At 43.7% G+C, this 24,009-nt stretch overlaps 1 protein-coding gene across 8 annotated transcripts in view; it reads right to left on the minus strand.

Annotated features, from left to right (window-relative positions):
• Window positions 1-24,009, minus strand: part of ACOXL (acyl-CoA oxidase like) — a 555,195-nt gene that overhangs the window by 154,839 nt on the left and 376,347 nt on the right. For all 8 annotated transcript variants that reach the window (XM_056567227.1, XM_056567224.1, XM_056567226.1 and 5 more), the window contains one exon: window positions 10,305-10,414. In XM_056567227.1, coding sequence (XP_056423202.1) covers window positions 10,305-10,414 — 110 coding nt within the window. The remainder of the gene's footprint in view (window positions 1-10,304; window positions 10,415-24,009) is intronic.

A 24,009-nucleotide genomic window follows, 5' to 3' on the forward strand; every position in this document is an offset into this window, starting at 1 on the left:
TTCAACCACAGCACGAAGCTGCGACCGACAAGCCCCCTCCATGCAGTTCTATGGCAGAGTCGGAGATTGCTGAAAGCAGCGCTCTGGCTCTCCCATAGAGCTGCATAGAGCTAACGTGTCAGACGCTACTTTGTGCAGTGGTCGACAAGCCACAGTCATGCTGAGAGCCGGGGCGCCGTTCAGGAGATCGCGGGGGGCCTCAGCAGTTGGACCCCCGTGGTCTGAGACTTATCCCCTATCCTTAGGATACAGGATAAGTTGCTAAATCCTGGAGAACTCCTTTAAAGAAAAAAAACATTAGGACTAAAACCTATAAAAAAAAAAAACGCCACAAAAACTACATCTTGGGAGCGCAAAATGACAAGGCAGTTTTCTGTTATGTTTTCTTTTAAAGTTTAAAAAAAACTGCTGAAAAAAACCTAGTGGAAACCATGTCTAGAACATTTCCCATTGGCTCAAGTAAAAACTGATTTTGCTTATAGAAATATAATAATACATTACATATTACATAAGATGTCCACTATTAAAGGTGTAGCAACTGGTGAAAGCCCATAACCCCTCCTAACCACACCTTAACTGTTCCACATTAACACTGCAATGATGCATCAATATTTTCTCTCTTTAAAAGAAAAAAAAATGTCTTTAATATTTTTGTACTAATAACCTTGAACAAGCTTCAGATATTAAACAGTGAGTCAGACCAAGTGACACCAGAGGCTTAGTGCAGTTTTATAGCTGTAAGTACTGGGAAAGAAGAACAGAAATACAGTTGGTGAAGACACAGTGTAAAACAGGTACATAGTTCAGGTGAGGATATGACTAATGATAAATCAGTACTAGTAAACAAAACAAAAAAGAAAGGAAAAATGTAGATTATTGCTACACACCCAATTTCCCCTCTTACAGAATGAGAACAATCTTCTGTCCTCAGGTGGAACTGCAGTAGCCTAAGGGGTGACGTGTTTTGTAGACTATGGGTGTTCTGTCCGTGAGTTTGTGACACCAGGAGTGTTAGCCACCACACTACCAAGGTTAAGCAGTTGCCTGTGCGCTGGGCAAGAAATACTGCAAACACCAAGTAAGGGAAACCACTTTTAACTTTAGGAATTTGCAATGTTGTACAGACAGGAACAGTTCATTTTAGTGCAAAATTTGCTGAAGGATGCAGCAAAGAACAATTGCTCTTTGGCACTATAGGACTTGTAGTTCACTTCAATTTAGATATAGCTTAGACTGGTCTGAACTTGACTTGGACTGACTAACCGGCTGGGACCTGACTTAGGGAAGCTTGACTTGACTTGGTTAGACTTGATTGGAGACAGAAGAGAAGACATTAAAGACAGGAGAGATGGCTGCCACTGGCCTAGACTTTCACCCACAAGGTTCCAGGGTTAGGGCTTACCAGCCAGGGGGAACTTATTTGGACCTGAGCTGCCTGAAGCTTTCACTCACATTATCCATTTGTAACTTGACTTGTCTGAACTTGCCGTGGACAGATTTTACTGAACAAGGACCTGGTCAGCAAGAACCCGTATGCAGGGGATCAGAACGGGTAGACAAAGAGGAAAACATAGAATCTGTCCCCATTAGAGGTATGGGGCAGGTATACTGCAGAGCTGCTTCAACCTTCCCTGACTGGGCTCAACTACTAAAAACCTGAGCTGTGGGCCGGAGCAGACATTGAAAAGTGATATCCACCTGATTGGGTAGAAACAAATGTCATATCGGTATATATCCGGTATATATCCTCTTCAAAATCAAAAGTTTTAATGAAATCCCTCTGTCCCCAGGGTACTCATAGGAAAATTGGATTTTTAAATGCTCCTCCAAACAGATATCTGCACTAGGAACAGTTTATTTTTTTGCCCTTTACATTTCAAGTGCGTTTTTATAAGAAACAGGAACAACAGATTTAAAAAAAATATATATATAAAAGGAATTTGAAAACGAAGTCCAATTAATACAGGCCAATGATTGTCAAAAATGCCTTTTCTATAAATGATCATGATGATTCAACTAGTGTGAATAAACAATACAACCAATGTTCACTGATGATCTTCAATGATCGTGATACCATGAGAATTATTCTCATCAGCTGTGCAATTGCCAAGTATAAATAATACAAATAGCGACATTTTATTTACACTTAGCAATCGTACATAAACAATGGTTTTCTAGGATAAACTTTTACACATAGAATGCGGCTCACATGACAAATGTCACGGTCATTTTCATATCAGAGTTTGCAAAGTAATCTTTTCGTTATACAATATATACAGTATGGAATATCAAATAATAGAAGTATATTATAGAATTGTGGTATATGCCATTCTGTAATATGGGAGACATTAAATGGTCACTAAGTTTTAACAAACTCTGCAAACTATTGCTTTATAATGTCCTTAAAGGACATGTCCGATGCTCAATTTTCTTATTGTATCCGTTCCGGGCTGCAAAAAAAAAAGAAAATAAGCTTTCTCTTACCTGCCTAGGCTCCCCCGATGCTCCGGTATTGGTGTTCGGTCCCCGGGCTGTATTCTTCTTACTTCCTGTTAGCCCGGCACATCACACAGAGCTTCAGCCTATCACCGGCCGAGGCGGGACATTGCTGCAGCTGGTGATAGGTTGAAGCTCCGTGTGACGTGCCGGGCTAACAGGAAGTAAGAAGAATACAGCCCGGGGACCGAACACCTCTTCTGAAGCACCGGGGGAGCCTAGGCAGGTAAGAGAAAATTTGTTTTCTTTTATTTTTCAGCCCGGAACAGATAAAATAAGAAAAGTGAGCACCGGACATGTCCTTTAACGTTGCTGCTGCTATGTGTGACATAGAAAGATAGGGTAGCAGCATCTCCTCACCAATATGTGTGTGAGTAAGTATATGGGGGGACATCATAGAAGCTAGACTTCACCTAGTACCTCAAGGACAACAAGAAAATGAGCAGAAATCTGATGACAAGAGGCATACAGAAGTTATTTAATGCCAGAAATAGTGCTATGCCAAAGCTCTTCAAAGTGATATACCCTCATGTTGTAGCTATTAGACACCTAAGCAAATTTTCACAGGCAGAAAAAGGAAACAGAATCTTAGAATTCCAAGGATGTCCAAGATAAAACCTGAGGTACTGTACTCAGAGAGCACCAGGAATAGTCTGGTGGAAGTCTCTACAGCTTTTCATAAATGTTATAAATCTCAAGGATTTATATTGGAATAAGAATTATTATGCACCCCTAATGAACTGGTGTCCAGTCAGCAGGTTTTCTCTATAATGTTCATTAACTAATTGTGTGGAACATCTGTATGACTTGATGAATTCTAGCCTTTTTTGTGGTTTCAGTTATAGCTGAATGATTTCATTTGTATCTCTTTGCATTGTGATTGCTTGTTTGCTTACTTTCAGTCCCATGACTATGAATCATAATGATAGTTTCAGGTATTTTATGCTGGTAATTTCCTCTTTTCAATACAAATGAACAGTGTCTATATCTCAGTACTATACCTGCATAATGTGCTATATCCTACAAAGCAGCACATCATTTGTTAATATAAAGTATAAGAGTGTTACATTGAGATATTGAATGTATAGCATCGAACATTCTGAGAATTAAATATGAAAATTATAAATAGTAGTATTATAGGTATGTTAACTGTAATTAATACAATTTTAATTTAAAGAAATGCACATATATAAAACTTGGCTTTGCTAATGTTTTCTCTAAAGGAATTATGAAGCCACATTTCCCTCATATGACAAAAGAGAATAAAATGCTTAAACACTTAAACAACACAATGTAACTCCAAGTCAATCACACTTCTGTGAAATCACACTGTCCACTCAGGAAGCAACACTGATTGACATCAATTTCACATGCTGTTGTACAAATGGAACAGACAACAGGTGGAAATTATAGGCAATTAGCAAGACACCCCCAATAAAGGAGTGGTTCTGCCGGTGGTGACCACAAACCACTTCTCAGTTCCTATGCTTCCAGGCTGATATTTTGGTCACTTTGGAATGCTTGCAGTGCTTTCACTCTAGTGGTAGCATGAGACGGAGTCTAAAAGTCAGGTAGTGCAGCTCATCCAGGATGGCACATCAATGCGAGCTGTGGCAAGAAGGTTTGCTGTGTGTCTGTCAGCGTAGTGTACAGAGCATGGAGGTGCTACCAAGAGACAGGCCAGTACATCAGGAGACGTGGAGGAGGCTGTAGGAGGGCAACAACCCAGCATCAGGACCGCTACCTCCGCCTTTGTGCAAGGAGGAGCACTGCCAGAGCCCTGCAAAATGACCTCCAGCAGGCCACAAATGTGCATGTGTCCACTCAAACAGTCAGGAACAGACTCCATGAGGGTGGTATGAGGGACAGACTTCTACAGGTGGGGGTTGTGCTTACAGCCCAACACCATGCAGGACGTTTGGCATTTGCCAGAGAACACCAAGATAAGCAAATTCGCCACTGGCGCCCTGTGCTCTTCACAGATAAAAGCAGGTTCACACTGAGCACATGTGACAGACGTGACAGAGTCTGGAGAAGCCTTGGAGATTGTTTTGCTGCCTGCAACCTCCTCCAGCATGACCGGTTTGGCGGTGGGTCAGTAATGGTGTGGGGTGGCATTTCTTTGGAGGGCTGCACAGCCCTCCATGTGCTTGCCAATGGTAGCCTGACTGTCATTAGGTACCGAGATGAGATCCTCAGACCCCTTGTGAGACCATATGCTGGTGCGGTTGGCCCTGGGTTCTCATGTGGCTGGAGTGTGTCAGCAGTTCCTGCAAGAGGAAGGCATTGATGCTATGGACTGGCCCGCCCATTTCCCAGACCTGAATCCGATTGAACACATCTGGGACATCATGTCTCGCTCCATCCACCAATGCCACATTGCACCACAGATTGTAAAGGAGTTAGTGGATGCTTTAGTACAGGTCTGGGAGGACATCCCTCAGGAGACCATCCTCATTAGGAGCATGCCCAGGCATTGTAGGGAGGTCATACGGGCATGTGGAGGCCACACACACTGCTGAGCCTCATTTTGACTTGTTTTAAGGACATAAAATCAAAGTTGGATCAGACTGTAGTGGGGGTTTCCATTTTGATTTTGAGTGTGACTCCATACCCAGACCTCCATGGGTTGATACATTTGATTTCCATTGAAAAGTTTTGTGTGATTTTGTTGTCAGCACATTCAACTATTCAAAGACAAAAATATTTCATTAATTCAGATCTAGGATGTGTTATGTTCGTGTTCCCTTAATTTTTTTGAGCAATGTATATGGGTATGCAGTTAAAGGTGTATTCTAGACTAAATGTACTGATGATCTGTCCTCTAGATAGGTCATTAATATCGTATTTGTGGAGTGCTGACTCTAGGGACCCCACCCATGAGCTGTATGCCAATGCCACGACAACAACACCGATAACAAAGATAGAAGAAACAGCTCCATACACTGTGTAGTATATGTTGGATTACGGCAGTCCAGCTCCCATTCAAGTGGCTCTAGTAAACAGCTGTTGGTATGCAATAGACCAGTGTTGTCTAACCAGGGTGCATCCAGCTGTTGCAAAACTACAATTCCCTGCAGAATGATCTCCTTCCCATCCAGCAGTCGCTCCACCCATTAAAGCAAAGACAAGCTCCCTCTAAACACCTGACTGGTGATGTAATGAGTCAAAACCTGAGAAGACATTTTTAACATTTTGTATGTTGTTAAAAATAAACATTGGGGCAATAATCACAGAAGAATTGCGGGACCACCATCAAACACAGGTACAGAAACTATATAATGAACTACACTAACTTTACAGCCCATGAAGCATTGTTACATAAAAAAAAAGTCCTGGAATACACCTTTAAGTGTAGTAGATACTTATCTTCTCTCATAGAACTTTAGACTGTGGAGACCTCTATCCCACGCTACCTTACAGTTTACCAATGAGCATAACAATAAATGTTGTGCTATTTCAATTAAACTAGACCTCTATGTATCAACAAATAGATCTCCAGGTACCTCGACTGGCAACGACTTTGCTTTATTGCTTGTAAACATTATTTCACATAATTTACTAACCTCACCCTGTGCAGCCTGCCTTGACCTCTGGGCTGGCTACAAATAGTAAGCACTACCAGCACTGTCCACCATGAACTTCTTCATCCTGTCTATCCAGGAAGCTGAACTGTGCGGTCCTTTTGAGGAGGAAATTACTCATCTATGAGTACAAGGTTTCAGCAGGTTCAATACCTCATAAAAGCCAGACCCAGCTTGTTTCTAACAGTTCATGGATCCTAGCATATGCCTTTTTGTTATTTTTGTTCAGTTGATTTCCTGTACAATGATGACACAAAATAACACTGAGAAAGCTTTACCTGCTTGTGACCAGTGCCTCATAGAAAAGAACACATTGGTTTGTTTCTGTTTTCGATTTCAAAGATAATCATTTATCTTCCAGTTTTGCTTAGCAAAACTACTTGTCTCCCTCCATGGCTTATTACAAGGGATCTCTTCGGAAAGCAATGAACCAAAATAGTTACTTATTAGCGGTATAACTTACCAGAGAATTGTTAAAAAACAAATGATAAGGAGTATCGGCAGACATTGATCTAGTCACTTCATAAACAAGTAAATTCATACATGGAACTAGTAAAACTCATTTTGAGCAGAGATTTTTCTATAATAATGCAACAATATTACTCTTCTAAATTTTACCCGGATTTTTTAAATTGCATATATGACTATAACCAATCTATTCAACTGAACAGCTTCTGAACAAGCAATTCAGCTTTAGACTCTCTCTCTCTCTCTGTCACATTTATTTCTATTTAAGTAATGTGGTGTGTGAACATTAGCTCCTTAACGACGAAGGACATATATTTACGTAATGCGCTGGCACCCGCGATAAGGCAGCCGGGATCCGCGGCTAATACAGGACATCACCGATAGCGGTGATGCGATGTATTAACCCTTCAGACGCGGCGATCAAAGCCGACCACCGCGTCTGAAGCAAAAGTGAAACTATCCTGGTTGCTCAGTCGGGCTGTTCGGGACTGCCGCGGTGAAATCGCTGCGTCCCGAACAGCTTACAGGACAGGAGGGACCGTACCTGCCTCCTCGGTGTCCGCTCGGCGAATGACTGCTCCCTGCCTGAGATGCAGGCAGGAGCAGTCAAGCGCCGATAACACTGATCGCAGGCGTGTTAATACACGCCAGTGATCTGTGTAAAAGATCAGTGTGTGCAGTGTTATAGGTCCCTATGGGAGCTATAACATTGCAAAAAAAAAAGTGTTAATAAAGATCACTTAACCCCTTCCCTAATAAAAGATTGAATCCCCCCCTTTTTCCATAAAAAAAATTAAACAGTGTAAATAAAAAAAAAAAGAAACATATGTGGTATCGCCGCGTGCGTAAATGTCCGAACTATAAAAATATATCGTTCATTAAACCGCACAGTCAATGGTGTACACGTTAAAAAATTCCAAAATCCAAAAAAGCGTATTTTTGGTCACTGTTTATACCATTAAAAAATTTATAAAAAGTGATCAGAAAGTCTGATCAAAACAAAAATGGTACCAATAAAATCTTCAGATCACGCGCAAAAAATGAGCCCTCATACCGTCCTGTACGTGGAAAAATAAAAAAGTTATAGGGGTCAGAAAGAGGACATTTTTAAACGTATAAAATTTCCATGTAGTTATGATTTTTTCCAGCAGTACGACAAAATTAAACCTATATAAGTAGGGTATCATTTTAACCGTATGGACCTACAGAATAATGATAAGGTGTCAATTTTACTGAAATATGCACTGCGTAGAAACGGAAGCCTCCAAAAGTTACAAAATGGCGTTTTTTCTTCGACTTTGTCGCTCAATTTTTTTGCCCGTTTCGCCGTGGATTTTTGGGTAAAATGACTAATGTCACTGCAAAGTAGAATTAGCGACGCAAAAAATAAGCCATAATATGGATTTTTAGGTGGGAAATTTAAAGGGTTATGATTTTTAAAAGGTAAGGAGGAAAAAACGAAAATGCAAAAACTGAAAAACCCTGCGTCCTTAAGGGGTTAAAAGTTTAGGACATCACAGGTATAGCGGTTATGTGCCTAAATTATGTATTTTACTATGCCTTCATTATATAGGAATCTATAGTTTAATTAATTACAAATGAAATGTTTGATTTAGGCATAGTAGAAACTAAAAAAACAATAAGTACAAGTACATTATGCGAGCAACAAGAGGATAGCTGAAACATAACTGGAACAACGCTTTACACTTTTATGGTCTTTAAGTAGTCCCTGCTGGAGTGATGTGGTATTGCAGTTTTATTTGATAGAATTTTACTACTTTTATACAACTACTGCCAAGCACTAAACTAATATTTGCTAATAGTTGTTACAAAATAAATAGTTTTTACTACAGTCTGCTTTTTGCAAGTGCTATGTTTATGCTAGAGGGGAATAGTAACTTGCAAAAATGACGTACTGCTAGCCAGGCATCTTTATTGTAGCAACAAGCTGCGATTTGTTAATAGGTTTGGCTACATTATACATTCATTACCAGAGGTATTTGTCCATCACATTATCACCAATCTTTAGTTAGTGTTTGGATCCTTTTCAAAGCTACATTACTGAATTACAGTAGCATATGCAGAATGTGAATTAGTATAAAGATTGCTCATCTGTGTCTATTATTCTTAGTAGCGACACAAACAGTGAAAGAAGGTTGGATAATGCTGTATTACAAAATAATTTAAAAATGTGGCTAAACAATGTAGACTTTGGGCTTCCAAATAGTCTATGCATGCTGGAGTCCCCAAGCATCACACAGCTGGGAAAAAATGGGAAAAATGTATGACACAATGTCAGTTTAATAAAAACACCTGCTAGAGTAGGACTGGGTGATAATCCCGATAAATTGAACATTTAACCTTAATTACGATTAATAGACATTTGTTTTAAACCATGCCTCTTTTTACATTCCACACAGCCTATTTGTATTCTATGCCCCCTATTTGCTACATCTGTGAATTATTAATTGCCCAGTCCTATTATTACACGTTAGTATGCCCAACACAGTATAATGACACATCAAGAAGTTGAGCCAAGAAAAAAAAAAAAAAATAGTAATACTCACCTAGTCCTATTCCCAAAAAAACTCTCAATTATTCTCCCGCTGGAAGCAGCAGGCACAAAAAGGTCATTGCACCAACATTGTGGCGCCTGTATGAGCATGGAACTGACGCCTCCATGCTCACCACTGTCATCATCATATCCTAAGGATACCAATAGCATTAAGACTGGCCTTTACCTGTAAATTACTTCTATTAAAAAATCTTAGTCCTTTCAATAATTATCAGCTGCTGAAGTTGAGTTTTTTGTTTTCTGTCTGGCAACAGTGCTTTCTGCTGACATCTCTGCTTGTCTCGGGAACTGCACAGAGTAGAAGAGGTTTGCTATGGGGATTTGCTTCTAAACTGGGCGGTTCCCGAGACACGTGTCATCAGAGAGCACTTAGACAGAAAAGAACAACTCAACTTCAGCAGCTCATAAGTAGTAAAAGGATTAAGATTTTTTTTATAGAAGTAATTTACAAATCTGTTTAACTTTCTGAAGCCAGTTGACATATAAAAAAAAGTTTTTTCCTGGATAACCCCTTTAAACTTAAAAAAAAAATAAAAATGACAGGAACAAGTTCAGGTCGGTTATTGTAGTAAATTTTCGTCTTTTGTTTATTTTTGCTTAAATCACCAAGCCCAGTTGGAGATGGGCAATACAAGATGCATTTTCTAGGAAAAATAATTTCTAAGCATATTTTGCAAATTCAATTTGATAGTGTGTGTTTCTTTCTATAGCAAATACTGCTATGTCTGTATATGTTAAGATGAGCCTGGGATGTTTTAGCTTCTTTGTATGACTAGGCTGGTGTCACACACAGCACGCCACTGCATTTTTTTATGCATTTTTTGAGCCAAACCGGAAGTGTATCCGGCATATATTTCTAGGTTTGGTTCAAAAAGCTGAAAAAAAAAACTGCTGAATTATTCCAAAAAATGTTGTGTGACACCACCCAAGGTTAGGTTTCCATACAGGTTTTTTAATTGCGTTTTTTGGAAAACTGCCCCTGCAGTTTTTGAGCCAAAATCAGAAGTGGATCCAGTAGGATGGAGAAGTCCTTTATATTTCCCATTCCTTTTAAATACATTTCTGGTTTTGCCTCAAAAACGGCAGTGGCAGTTTTCCAAAAAACACCAGAAAAAACCTGTGTGGAAACCTGGCCTAATGTTGCGCACATAAGTTATGATTTAATACAATACATTGCATACCTTGTTCTTAGCCAATCACCAACAGAACTGGTCCAGTTTCTGAGAAGACCAAATACTGGGCTTTCCTCATATTGCCTTGAGTATTGTGCGAGCAGTTCTCGAACTACCACCTGAAAAACAATGTTTTTCACTAAATTGTACAGTGTGTTTACATAGAATTGAGAGAAGCAACAATGATTGCACTACAAATAGCTTAGAGAAATCTCAATATACAACTATTCAAGTAGTGATATCCTGTCCCTTCACTTAGAAGGATTACTGCATGTAACACATTTAGCCCAGGTTCACATAGTGGAAAAATTGTGCGGTATATATTTTCAGCAGTGACAAAACATAGAGATACTGCGGGGCATGGAAGTCCCATTGCTTTCTGGCATGTCCCGCAGCTTCTCTACTGTGACTTTCCAGCACAGACAGTGTCACTATACCATGTCTGCTGGGACAGACACTGCAGGGAGGAAAGGATGGCACACCTGGAGGACGGAACAGAGCTGCGAAGGAGTGCTGTGATATAGGAGGGCCTAAAAATAATACAGGGGGCCTAATATTACTACAGGGGGTCTAATACTACTACAAGAGAGCTACTACTACTATAGAGGAGCTTAATACTAATAAGAGGGGGGCCTAATACTACTACAGGGGGGCCTAATATTACTACAGGGGGTCTAATACTACTACAGGAGGGCTACTACTACTATAGGGGAGCTTAATACTAATAAGAGGGGGGCCTAATACTACTACAGGGGGGCCTAATATTACTACAGGGGGTCTAATACTACTACAAGAGGGCTACTAATACTATAAAGGAGCTTAATACTACTAAGAGGGGGGCCTAATACTACTACAGGGGGGCCTAATATTACTACAGGGGGTCTAATACTACTACAAGAGGGCTACTAATACTATAAAGGAGCTTAATACTACTAAGAGGGGGGCCTAATACTACTACAGGGGGGCCTAATATTACTACAGGGGGTCTAATACTACTACAAGAGGGCTACTACTACTATAGGGGAGCTTAATACTACTAAGAGGGGGGGCCTAATACTACTACAGGGGGGCCTAATATTACTACAGGGGGTCTAATACTACTACAAGAGGGCTACTACTACTATAGGGGAGCTTAATACTACTAAGAGGGGGGCCTAATACTACTACAGGGGGGCCTAATATTACTACAGGGGGTCTAATACTACTACAAGAGGGCTACTACTACTATAGGGGAGCTTAATACTACTAAGAGGGGGGCCTAACTACTATATGGACACGGATATGGACCTGACTACTAAAAGCGTGCTGGAAGGGTTAGATAGATACATGTCATAACTTTAAGGAGCCTTGAGAAAATCTTGATACACTAAGGGAGTCGTAAACTGAAAAAGTTTTGAAACTACTGAAATAGGCTCCACATATGTAGCGTCCACTATACATAAGCAAATACAAAATTCACACATATATATATATATATATATATATATATATACACACACACACCTATACATTTAAACCATATACGCACTACACATATATATATACTCATACACTACACCATATTAGACACTAAAATCACTATCTTTTTTAATAAAACTTTTTTATTGATGAGTTATTAATTATATTATACAAACACATACAAAAACAGGTTTCCCAAAATGTTTAGTTATGTAAGGTCAGTGTACACGGTGAGCTGCCCTTCACACAGTGGTGCTGGTGAGAAGAAATGGGGAACTCTGGACTCTCACAGTAGTGATTATTGTGTGTCCTAATAATACAGTGTATACGGTAATTGTTTTCCAAGGTGCATGTGCTCATTAATGTAAAATGCTTGTAAAAACAATGAAGTTACCGCTGGTGTCAGAAATGAAATAGAAGTAAAAATAGGTAAACGCTATGTGTAATTCCACTGGAAAACAGGTATGTTCCTAGTGTGCTATTGTCCTTATTGGGAGATGTAGCCTGTATTTATCTGCACAGCCAAAGCAGGTATGATGTGCAATATCCATTTTGTAATATTCAACAGTCAAATATTCACTTAGATCACCCTTTGTTTCTCTGTATAATCTATAAAAATCTATAAAATGAAAAAAAAAAAAAAAAAAAGAAAAACAAATATAGATTGTCGTTGTCTGACCTTGTCTTAGCTTTATTTTTGGAAAATTGTGACAATGATATTACATATTTTCTACGAGAGTTGTCACCAAGCGTTTCCAGAATATTCCAGTATACCCTCTACAATTAGTCTTAATTGTGGGAAAAAAATCCATATTTTTCAAGCTGCAGATACTATTGTGCTTGTCATTCATCTGAGCGGAAACATACGTGGTACAGCATCGCCTCTCATCTGGAAACAGTAAAAGTGTTTTGAGAGTATAATAAGCTCCCTCATCTGGAAACACTGACCGAATTTCTAAACTACTACATCCATTCACAGATGTATCTAAGATGAAAACAAACGACTATTTTTGCAATGCATTTTTATTGGTCTTAACTAAAAATGAAAAAAATAAATACCGTATATACTCGAGTATAAGCCGACCCGAATATAAGCCGAGGCCCCTAATTTCAACCCGAAAACCCAGGAGAAGTTATTGACTCGACTATAAGCCTAGGGTGGGAAATACATCATCACCGCCTGCTAATCCCTTCATCAGTGATCTTCAACATCTGCGGACCTCCAGATGTTGCAAAACTACAACTCCCAGATGGCTGTCCGGGCATGCTGGGAGTTGTAGTTTTGAAACCTCTGGAAGTCCGCAGGTTGAAGACCACTGCTGCCTTCATCATCATCCAGACCCCCCTTTAGTTTTTTACTCACCTCCCCTCGGTGGGAAGGAAGGGTGAGCTGGTCCGGGCCATCTATACTGCAGGGACCATCCGGTGGAGTCGTTCCAGGCTGTCCATCTTCACCGGGATGCCCTCTTCTCCGCTCCGGGCCGGCCCCGGACTAGTGACGTTGCTTTGACGACGACGCACAGGGACGTTCATGCGCAGGGACGTCACAGACCAGTTCACCCTTCCTTACCATCGTGGGGAGATGAGTAGAAAACTAAAGGGGGGGTCTGGATGATGACGAAGGCCGCAGTGGTCTACAACCTGCGGACCTCCAGATGTTTCAAAACTACAACTCCCAGCATGCCAATGGCTGTCCGGGCATGCTGGGAGCTGTAGTCTTGCAACATCTGGAGGTATGCAGGTTAAAGACCACTGAGAAGGGATTGACAGGCGGAGAGTTCACTCGAGTATAAGCCGAGGGGGGCGTTTTCAGCACGAAAAATCGTGCTGAAAAACTAGGCTTCTACTCGAGTATATATGGTATGTATGGGGGGGGGGGGGGGAATCTGGAGAAATGCTGTGAGCTGAATGATCATTCGGCTGATAGCTATCGAATATTTAAGGCCAGCAATAGAAAAACATACATAGATTTTTCAAATGAATGACAAGGATCATCAAGTTTTTTAGTATGACACAAAGCATATGGCCTTCAGCATATATCTTTGAACACACAATCACAATGAGGGGCATTTACTAATCTTTTACTATGTAGTCTGGTTTTTACCCTGGTTTTTTTCTACTTCATTTTTGACTATGTGCGACAAATTTACTAAATTGTTGCACGGCATTAATAAATTTGGCACACATAGGCAAAAGTGGGAAATTTACTTCATGTAGTAGAAAAAATAGTCTGTTCCTTTTACCTGCTGTCTGAATAGGTTTGGCTGCTAGGTTTCCTTCTGGATCTTTTGTTTTTTTTGTTGATCTGGAGTTTTTTTTTTAGCTTTTTCACCACATCTAAATAATTCAATAACTACAGTGTTCAATAACTACAGTAATTCAGTAACTACAAGTTACAATATTAATTGGTTCCAGGACAACCATTGTAAGTTGAAACCATTGTATGTTGAGACCATAACTCTATGGAAACGTGGTAATTGGTTCTAAAGGCACCAAAATGTCATCAGAAATAGGAAACAGTGACAAAGAAAAATAAATAGATAACTAATATAGATAAAGCAAGTCCTTACATATAAAAGTAATAAAGATCTGCTGGAGCTGTAAATCAATGTCAGTGTTTCCCAAGCAGGGAGCCTCCAGCTGTTGCAAAACTATAACTCCCAGCATGCCTGGACAGCCAAAGGCTGTCCGGGCATGCTGGGAGTTGTAGTTTTGCAAAAGATGGGGCCACCCTGCTTGGGAAACACTGGTCTATGTAGAGGACAGGAGCTTCTTCAGGGGTCTTGTACAGTACAGGCAATGTCCCAAACAAGTAATGGAGTCGCCCTCACCTGGTGTCCAAAAGAGCAGCTAACCCTGATACAGGTAAAGTGTACAGAACATGTAATACCAGACACCAGTCAGTGCATACACTTCAGTAATACAGGGGTTTTACCAGTGAATGCCCATTTTGATTGGTTGGTTCTTCCAGCCATTGACACGTTTCACAGATCTGGACTGTCTGTAGCATTGTATGTTGAGTCTGGTTTCAACTTACGATGGTCCAGAAAAGACCATTGTATGTTGAAACTATTGTATGTTGAGGCCATTGTAAGTTGAGGGATCACTGTAAATTGTAGTCATGGCTCAGAAGTGGTAAACGGCGTTTAGTGTGTGTGTGTGTGTTTATTAGATTTTTTTAACACAGTTTTTTTCTCCCTAAATGTACTTACACTTTTTTTTTTGGTTACTTCTTCTATAGATCGGTGTATCCTGTGGACTCCTTTGGATTCGGTGGACTACTTCGATGACCAGCTTTTTTCTTTGCTTGATGTTAATAAAATGGTTAACGAGGGCTTGTGGGGGAGTGTTTTTTTGTAATAAAATTTTTTTTAAACCTGCTGTGTTTTTTTTATTTTACTTTACTAGACAGGCTTAGTAGTGGAAGCTGTCTTATAGACTGAGTCCATTACTAAGCCGGGCTTAGCGTTAGCCACAAAAACAGCTAGCACTAACCCCCAATTATTACCCCGGTACCCAACACCACAGGGGTGCCGGGAAGAGCAGATACCAACAGGCCCGGAGCGTCAAAAATGGCGCTCCTGGGCCTAGACGGTAACAGGCTGGCGTTATTTAGGTTGGGGAGGGCCAGTAACAATGGTCCTCGCCCACCCTGGTAACGTCAGGCTGTTACTGTTGGGTTAGTACATTTATTATCATCTACCGCCCCGCACGACTACAACTGCCAGCATGCCCTTACAGTAAGGACATACTGGGAGTTGTAGTTGTGTGGTGCAAGAGATGTGTGGGCAAGTGACAAGCTTGTCCCCTGCCCCCAGCTGCAGGACTGCAACTCCCAGCATGCCCTTACAGTAAGGTGGGGCGGAGGCCGGGCACAGTGTTTCCCAACCTGGGACTTGTAGTTTTGCAACATCTGGAGGCACCCTGGTTGGGAAACACTGTTTTAGGCCAGTGTTTCCCAACCAGGGTGCCTCCAAATGTTGCAAAACTACAAGCCCCAGCATGCCTGGACAGTCAAAGGCTGTCTAGGCATGCTGGGAGTTGTAGTCTTGCAACATCTGGAGGCAACCTGGTTGGGAAACACTGGCCTATAACAGTGTTTCCCAACCAGGGTGCCTCCAGATGTTGCAAGACTACAACTCCCAGCATGCCTAGACAACCTTTGACTGTCCAGGCATGCTGGGACTTGTAGTTTTGCAACATCTGGAGGCAACCTGGCTGGGAAACACTGGCCTAAAACAGTGTTTCTCAACCAGGGTGCCTCCAGATGTTGCAAGACTACAACTCCCAGCATGCCTAGACAGCCTTTGACTGTCCAGGCATGCTGGGACTTGTAGTTTTGCAACATTTGGAGGCAACCTGGCTGGGAAACACTGGCCTAAAACAGTGTTTCCCAACCAGGGTGCCTCCAGATGTTGCAAGACTACAACTCCCAGCATGCCTAGACAGCCTTTGACTGTCCAGGCATGCTGGGACTTGTAGTTTTGCAACATCTGGAGGCAACCTGGCTGGGAAACACTGGCCTAAAACAGTGTTCCCCAACCAGGGTGCCTCCAGATGTTGCAAGACTACAACTCCCAGCATGCCTAGACAGCCTTTGGCTGTCCAGGCATGCTGGGAGTTGTAGTCTTGCAACATCTGGAGGCACCCTGGTTGGGAAACACTGGCCTAAAACAGTGTTTCCCAACCAGGGTGCCTCCAGATGTTGCAAAACTACAACTCCCAGCATGCCTGGACAGCCAAAGGCTGTTCAGGCATGCTGGGATTTGTAGTCTTGCAACATCTGGAGGCACCCTGGTTGGGAAGCTTGGGCAACTTACCGGCTTCCATAGGATCCAGCGCTGCACGACACTGCCGCGCGACAATGCCTCGCAACGATCTCCGACAGCGATCGTCACTGGAGCCTCGGAAGGGTAAGTGAACGTCTTCGCCGGTCCCCTTCAGCTGTTTAGTTTTGCAACAGCTGGAGGACTACAGTTTACAGACCACAAACCAGTGGTCTGCAAACTGTGGCCCTCCAGCTGTTGCAAAACTACAACTCCCAGCATGCCTGGACAGCCAATGGCTGTCCAGGCATGCTGGGAGATGTAGTCTTGCAACATCTGGAGGCACCCTGGTTGGGAAACACTGTTTTAGGCCAGTGTTTCCCAACAAGGGGGCCTCCAGCTGTTGCAAAACTACAACTCCCAGCATGCCTGGACAGCCAAAGGGTGTCCAGGCATGCTGGGAGTTGTAGTCTTGCAACATTTGGAGGCACCCTGGTTGGGAAGCTTGGGCAAGTTACCGGCTTCCGTAGGATCCAGCGCTGCACGACACTGCCGCGCGACAGTGCCGCGTGACCATCTCAGTCAGCGATCGTCGCTAGAGCCTCGGAAGGGTAAGTGAACGTTTTTGCCGGTCCCCTTCAGCTGTTTAGTTTTGCAACAGCTGGAGGACTACAGTTTACAGACCACACACCAGTGGTCTGCAAACTGTGGCCCTCCAGCTGTTGCAAAACTACAACTCCCAGCATGCCTGGACAGCCAATGGCTGTCCAGGCATGCTGGGAGTTGTAGTCTTGCAACATCTGGAGGCACCCTGGTTGGGAAACACTGTTTTAGGCCAGTGTTTCCCAACAAGGGTGCCTCCAGCTGTTGTAAAACTACAACTCCCAGCATGCCTGGACAGCCAAAGGGTGTCCAGGCATGCTGGGAGTTGTAGTCTTGCAACATTTGGAGGCACCCTGGTTGGGAAGCTTGGGCAAGTTACCGGCTTCCGTAGGATCCAGCGCTGCACGACAGTGCCGCGTGACCATCTCCGTCAGCGATCGTCGCTGGAGCCTCGGAAGGGTAAGTGAACGTTTTCGCCAGTCCCCTTCAGCTGTTTAGTTTTGCAACAGCTGGAGGACTACAGTTTACAGACCACACACCAGTGGTCTGCAAACTGTGGCCCTCCAGCTGTTGCAAAACTACAACACCCAGCATGCCCTGACAGCCAAAGCCTATGGCTCTCAGGGCAGGAGCCCGGGCTGAGATTACAATGCAGCCGCCCGGGCTCCTCATACAGCCTTCCCGCTACCCCCCCCCCCCCCCCTTGTCTCCCGCCCGGGCTCCTCATACGGCCTCCCCGCTATCCCCCCCCCTCTTGTCTCCCGCCCGGGCTCCTCATATGGCCTCCCCGCTACCCCCCCCTCCCTTGTCTCCCGCCCGCACCGCTCAGCTCCCGCTGCTACAAGACTACAACTCCCAGCGTGTCCTCACTGTAAGGGCATGCTGGGACTTGTAGTCTTGCAACAGTAGTCAGATGGAAGTTGTGTGGCGCTGGCAGGTGAGAGGGGGGGGATGTAAATCACTGTAGTGTCCCTGTAGCGAAGTGAGTGTGCAGGGAGAAAGTATGTCGGAGCCCGGGCGGCAGTAGCTTTTCCTGCTCCATGTTGGAGCTGGAGTAAATTTAGTCAATTTTTACGGCCGTTGCGACAGTTTATTGCGCAACTGCGACTGTCTCAGGTAATAAATTCCTGACCACTGCAAGTAAAAACTGAAAACTTGCGTAAATTAAGCGGGAAAAAAAATTTGACTTTCTAGCTCTTGCTAGGGAAAGTCGCACAATTTATAGGGTAGGCGCAATTGCGACAATTTTGCGCCAAAAATAGTCAGAAAAAAATTACTAAACCCCTTAGTAAATGCCCCTCATAGAGAGTGATTTAAAGGGGTTTTCAAGATACAAAAAAAAAAACTTTTATGTGTTGGTGGGGGCATCATAAAAGCAGAAAAAACACATACTCATCTACCTCGGTCCATTGGAGGTTCTGCTGTAACATAGTAACATAGGGGAAGATTTATCAAGACTTGTCCAGAGGAAAAGTTGCCCAGTTGCCCATAGCAACCAATCAGATTGCTTCTTTCATTTTTAACAAGGCCTCTGCAAAATGAAAGAAGCGATCTGATTGGTTGCTATGGGCAACTGAGCAACTTTTCCTTTGCACAGGTTTTGATAAATCTTCCCCATAGTTCATAAGGTTGAAAAAAAAAAGAGTCCATCAAGTTCAACCTATAAACCTAATGAGTCCCTACTGAGATTATCCAGAGGAAGGCAAAGTACCCATTTACTCGAGGTAAAAATTCCTTCCCGATTCCAAATATGGCATCAGAATAAATCCCTGGATCAACCTGCTCTCCCTATAAATCTAGAAACCATAACCTGTGATGTTATTATTCTTCAAAAATGCATCCATTCTTTTACCGAGTTAACCATGACCACCTCCTCAGGCAGAGAATTCCACAGTCTCACTGCTCTTACAGTAAAGAAACCTCAAAACCTTCTTTCCTCTAAATGTAGAGGATGCCCCCTTGTTATACAGGGTGGGCCATTTATATGTATACACCTTAATAAAATGGGAATGGTTGGTGATATTAACTTCCTGTTTGTGGCACATTAGTATATGTGAGGGGGGGAAACTTTTCAAGATGGGTGGTGACCATGGCGGCCATTTTGAAGTCGGCCATTTTGAATCCAACTTTTATTTTTTCAATAGGAAGAGGGTCATGTCACACATCAAACTTATTGGGAATTTCACAAGAAAAACAATGATGTGCTTGGTTTTAACGTAACTTTATTCTTTCAGGAGTTATTTACAAGTTTCTGACCACTTGTAAAATGTGTTCAATGTGCTGCCCATTGTGTTGGATTGTCAATGCAACCCTCTTCTCCCACTCTTCACACACTGATAGCAACACCGTAGGAGAAATGCTAGCACAGGCTTCCAGTATCCGTAGTTTCAGGTGCTGCAGAATGGGCAAAACAAAAATTGGAACAGGACCCTCAGTTTATGCAGAGGATTTTGTTCAGTGATGAGGCAAAAATTGATGGTATGGTGTGGTACATGGAGTACAAAGATAGTGGGGCCGTTCTTCATCAATGGAAACCTCAAGGCCACTGGATATGTGAAATTGCTACATGATGATGTGTTTCCCTCTTTATGCACTGAAGCTGGCACGTTCCCTGAGTTTTTCCAGTAAGATGGTGCACCACCACATTATGGGTGTCAGGTCCGAGCATTCCTAGATGAACAGTTTCCTGGAAAGTGGATTGGTCGTCGTGGGCCAGTTGAATGGCCCCCAAGGTCTCCTGATCTGACCCCCTTAGACTTTTATCTTTGGGGTCATCTGAAGGCAATTGTCTATGCTGTGAAGATACGAGATGTGCAGCACCTGAAACTACGGATACTGGAAGCCTGTGCTAGCATTTCTCCTGCGGTGTATATAGTAGTATATAGCAGTGTATACGGATACTGGAAGCCTGTGCTAGCATTTCTCCTGCGGTGTATATAGTAGTATATAGCAGTGTATACGGATACTGGAAGCCTGTGCTAGCATTTCTCCTGCAGTGTTGATATCAGTGTGTGAAGAGTGGGAGATAAGGGTTGCATTGACAATCCAACACAATGGGCAGCACATTGAACACATTTTATAAGTGGTCAGAAACTTGTACATAACTCATGAAAGAATAAAGTTACATTAAAAACAGTGCAAGAGCATGGGGTTGTGCTTTATATATGTTCTCTATGTTTTAAGGTTGGGTTATATATGCTCTACATGTTCGGTACTGTGTGACATTTGCTCTCACTGGGACTTTTCCTCAGTAGCCGTTTTATCTATACTGCTACTCAGGAAAAGGCAAAATAGAGCAGTACCGCAATTGGTGAGTGGTATCCCCTTTGGATAGGGGATAAGATGTCTAAGGGTGGAGTACCCCTTTAACCTCTTAAGGACCAATGACGTCCTGGGACGTCATGGCACCCTGGGCCTTAAGGACCAATGACGTACCAGGACGTCATGGCATTTTCCGGTCCCTGCCGCTCGCCGGGCAGAGATCGGAACTGGATGCCTGCTGAAATCCTTCAGCAGGCATCCAGGGCAAACGTCGAGGGGGGCAATGTAGGCCCCCCCATGTCGGTGATCGCCGCAAATTTCAAGAGAAATCGCCCTTGCGATCTGCGGCGATACCGGGCTGATCGGGTCTCTGGGACCCGACCGCCCGGTAATTTTGCATGATCCCGGCTGTCACAGACAGCCAGGACCATGCTGAAGACTAGGAGCGAGGTGGCAAGCCTGCCACCTCCTCCGATCCCCTGGGACTCTTCGGTTAGGTAACCGACCAATCGCAGGGGGGGGCGGTTACTTCCTCCCGCCCTGCCCGGCCCCTGGAAGTCTGGAGAGGACGGGAGGAAGACCGGAGGACGCGGCAGGGGAGTGCTGGGGCCCGGCCCCGGTACTTATGTCGTCCCTGAAGACCCGGATCCCTGCGATGAAGGCGGCGGCGGCGGCTCCAGATGAGTTGATCTTCAGCCGCGGTCGGGCCCTTTACAGCAATGCACGTCGCCGAAAAGCGACATGCATTGCTGTATTGGGACCCTGTATACTACAACTCCCAGCATGCCCAGACAGCCCTTGGCGTCTGGGCATGCTGGGAGTTGTAGTTTTGCAACATCTGGAGGTCCACAGTTTGGAGACCACTGTGCCCTTCCAGATGTTGCAAAACTACACATCCTCAGCATGCCCTTACTGTCCAGGCATGCTGGGAGTTGTAGTTCTGTAACATCTGGCCCTTCAGATGTTGCAAAACTACAACTCCCAGCATGCCTGGACAGTTTTGGAACATCTGGAAGGGCACAGATTGAGAACCACTGTATTAGCGGTCTGCAAACTGTAGTCCTCCAGATGTTGCAAAACTACAACTCCAAGCATGCTGGGAGTTGTAGTTCGGCAACATCTGGCTGTAAAGATGTTGCCGAACTACTACTTCCAGCATGCCTGAGGAAACATTGTCTGTTTCCTAACTCAGTGTTTCCCAACCCGTGTGCCTCCAGCTGTTGCAAAACTATAACTACCAGCATGCACTGATAGACTGTGCATGCTGGGAGTTGTAGTTTTGCAACAGCTGGAGGTTCCCCCCCCTGTGAATGTACAGGATACATTCACATGGGCAGGGGGCTTACAGTGAGTATCAGGCTGCAAGTTTGCAATGCAGCAAATTTTGCGCGGCAGGTCAAACTCGCAGCGGGAAACTCGCTGTAATCCCCTGCCCGTGTGACTGTACCCTAAAAACACTACACCACACTACAGTAACCCCCCGACCTACGATGGCCCCGACATATGATAAAATCGACATACGATGGCCTCTCAGAGGCCATCGCATGTCGATGTCAGCATCGACATACGATGCTTTTATATGTCGGGGCCATCGCATTAACTGCTATCCGACAGCGCAAAATGCTTAAGCTGCTGTCGGATAGCAGTGTAATGTGCCCCAGCAGGTTCACTTACCTATTCCCGATGCTCCGGGTCCACTTCGCGATCCTCCGGTGTCTTGCGCATCTTCTCCAGGGTCCGGGCATCGCTTTCCGGCGTCGTTATTACGTCACTACGCACGCCGCGCCGGCGCAGCAGCGTAATAACGTCACCAGAAAGCGAGGCCCGGACCCTGCAGAAGATGCGCAAGACACCGGAGGATCGTGAAGAAGACACCGGAGCAGAGGGACAGCATCGGCAGCCCCTGGAACAGCAGCGGGAGCGGTGAGGACCTGGTGCGGAGCGGCGGGGACAGGTAAGTACAGCTTCCTATACTTTGCATTGCACGGATCCCTCAACATACGATGGATTCGACAAACGATGGGTCGTTTGGAACGAATTACCATCGTATGTTGAGGGACCACTGTACACTAACACAAAATAAAATAAAAAGTAAAAAACACTACATATACACATACCCCTACACAGTCCCCCTCCCCTCCCCAATAAAAATGAAAAACGTCTGGTACGCCACTGTTTTCAAAATGGAGCCTTCAGCTGTTGCAAAACAACAACTCCCAGTATTGCCGGACAGCCATTGACTGCCCAGGCATGCTGGGAGTTTTGCAACAGCTGGAGGCACCCTGTTTGGGAATCACTGGCGTAGAATACTCCTATGCAAATCCCTAATTCAGGCCTCAAATGCACATGGCGCTCTCACTTCGGAGCCCTGTCGTATTTCAAGGCAACAGTTTAGGGTCACATATGGGGTATCGCCGTACTCGGGAGAAATTGCCTAACAAATTTTGGGGGGCTTTTTCTCCTTTCACCCCTTATGAAAAGGTGAAGTTGGGGCCTACACCAGCATGTTAGTGTAAAAAAATAAATTTTTTACACTAACATGCTGGTGTTGCCCTACACTTTTCATTTTGACAAGAGGTAAAAGGGAAAAAAGCCCCCCAAAATTTGTAATGCAATTTCTCCCGACTACGGAGATACCCCATATGTGGGCGCAAAGTGCTCTGGGGGCGCACAACAAGGCCCAGAAGGGAGAGTGCGCCATGTACATTTGAGGTAATTTGCACAGGGGTGGCTGATTGTTACAGCGGTTTTGACAAACGCAAAAAAAAAAAAAAAAAACACATGTGACCCCATTTCGGAAACTACACCCCTCACGGAATGTAATGAGGGGTGCAGTGAGAATTTACACCCCACTGGTGTCTGACAGATCTTTGGAACAGTGGGCTGTGCAAAGAAAAAATTTTGTACAGCCCACTGTTCCAAAGATCTGACAGACACCAGTGGGGGGTAAATGCTCACTGTACCCCTTGGTACGTTCCTCAAGGGGTCTAGTTTCCAAAATGGTATGCCATGTGGGGGTTATTTTGTTGTCCTGGCACCATAGGGGCTTCCTAAATGCAACATGGGGGGAAACACATTTTAGTGAATTTATTTTTATTTTTTAACGTATGCAAAAGTCGTGAAACCCCTGTGGGGTATTGAGGCTCACTTTATTCCTTGTTAAGTTCCTCAAGGGGTCTAGTTTCCAAAATGGTATGCCATGTGGGTGTTTTTTGCTGTCCTGGCACCATAGGGGCTTCCTAAATGCGACATGCCCCCGGGCAAAATTTGCTCTCAAAAAGCCAAATATGACTCCTTCTCTTCTGAGCATTGTAGTTCACCCATAGTGCACTTCAGGTCAACTTATGGGGTACCTCCATACTCAGAAGAGATGGGGTTACAAATTTTGGGGGGTATTTTCTGCTATTAACCCTTGCATAAATGTGAAATTTGGGGGGAAACACACATTTTAGTGAAATTTTTTTTTAAATGTTTTACATATGCAAAAGTCGTGAAACACCTGTGGGGTATTAAGGCTCACTTTATTCCTTCTTACGTTCCTCAAGGGGTCTAGTTTCCAAAATGGTATGCCATGTGTTTTTTTTTTCCTGTTCTGGCACCATAGGGGCTTCCTAAATGCAACATGC

Source organism: Hyla sarda, chromosome 3, assembly GCF_029499605.1.
Source record: "Hyla sarda isolate aHylSar1 chromosome 3, aHylSar1.hap1, whole genome shotgun sequence".
Classification (NCBI taxonomy): domain Eukaryota; kingdom Metazoa; phylum Chordata; class Amphibia; order Anura; family Hylidae; genus Hyla; species Hyla sarda.